We start from the raw sequence: 1,243 nt of genomic DNA on the forward strand, positions 1-1,243 counted from the left end.
TTCTTCTGTTTCATAAAAACCCTCACTACTCCCCCACCATTCCAAATTCTCTCTCCTATTGTGCGCTGCTTCCTCTACCTCCTAAATTGTAAGCTCTTCTGGGTAGGGTCCTCTCCTCCTCCTGTGTGTATCTGTCTGTCATTTGTATCACCTATTTAATATAGAGCGCTGCGTAATATGCTGGCGCTTTATATACATATATATATATACACACAGGATATAAATACTGTTTATTATTAATAAGAATAAAGTAGTTTTTTTTTTTTTTTTGTAAAGGTAACCCGATTTTGAAGGAAGGTTTCCCCTGCAATTTGATTTTTAGGGTGCTGAAGAAAAGAATGCAAAAAGCTGCAGCTGAAAAAGGTTTACCCATGAACAGAGCGAGAGGATGGAGAACACAGATGTCCTCCCCCAATGTATATTATGCGGGTAGGTCGTTGATGTTCACTTGGCTGACAGACACCTTACCTCAATCTCCATTTGACTTTCTTCCCACTTTTTCAGCAAAGCCATGCGCTCCCTTTTTGGGGTGCTCAGAAGTTGGGTCTCCATCTTTCCTTTCTCAGTGAGAATCTTATCCAATTTGAGGAGCCTCTCCACCACGGCCGGGTCCAACGAGGCCAGGTTGAGTTTGCTTCTGCAATCAGAACAGTAATTATAAGCAGTGGGAGTCTGAAAGTTTCTATGTAAATTAGGTCTACAAAGAACAAAAAACTCACTTTTTTAAACTTTCTTTGGAGGTATTGGGGGACTCATCCATAGAGTCCGTTTTGGTTTTCTTCACTTTCTGAGGTGGAGCAGTGGTATCTGCATCTTCCCGAGGCCTCTTCATGGTAGGCTGAGCTAAAGATATGGAGAGGAGATGATTAAAGTGAACCTGAACTCCAGCGATTTCCTGTTATAACAAAACAACTACAAATGGTAAATATGCCTGCGGAGAAGCCTAGAAATTACTACTTTTTATCTCAAATTCTATGGAAAATTAGAAGAGTCCTTCCTGACATAAAGGGGTCTACAGCTTATGTTTTGTGTGAGCCAAGGCACTGCTCTCCCTGACTGCAAGTCTCAGGTTTATCAACACTGCTACTATGCCGCTCAATTGAGGGTTCTGCCTTCAGGAAGCAAAGCCCTGTCCCTACCAAGATGGCCACTTACATACAGCACAGAAAAAGTCATGGTAGGTCAATAAATAGGAAAAGATCTGCTGTAGGGAGACCACAGGCAATACTGGTGACCAGCACTT

General features: G+C 42.2%; 1 protein-coding gene across 1 annotated transcript; it reads right to left on the reverse strand.

The window, feature by feature from the left end:
* Nucleotides 1-291: 291 nt before the first annotated feature.
* On the reverse strand, nt 292-970 carry LOC140321345 (kinesin-like protein KIF22). The gene is made up of 2 exons (XM_072398138.1): nt 720-970; nt 292-637 (listed from the first exon to the last, which is right to left on the reverse strand). Exons 1-2 carry the CDS (start codon nt 830-832, stop codon nt 445-447), a joined length of 306 nt encoding a protein of 101 aa, XP_072254239.1. The 5' UTR covers nt 833-970; the 3' UTR covers nt 292-444.
* Nucleotides 971-1,243: the final 273 nt, after the last annotated feature.

Source organism: Pyxicephalus adspersus, unplaced genomic scaffold (assembly GCF_032062135.1).
Source record: "Pyxicephalus adspersus unplaced genomic scaffold, UCB_Pads_2.0 Sca2669, whole genome shotgun sequence".
Lineage (NCBI taxonomy): Eukaryota > Metazoa > Chordata > Amphibia > Anura > Pyxicephalidae > Pyxicephalus > Pyxicephalus adspersus.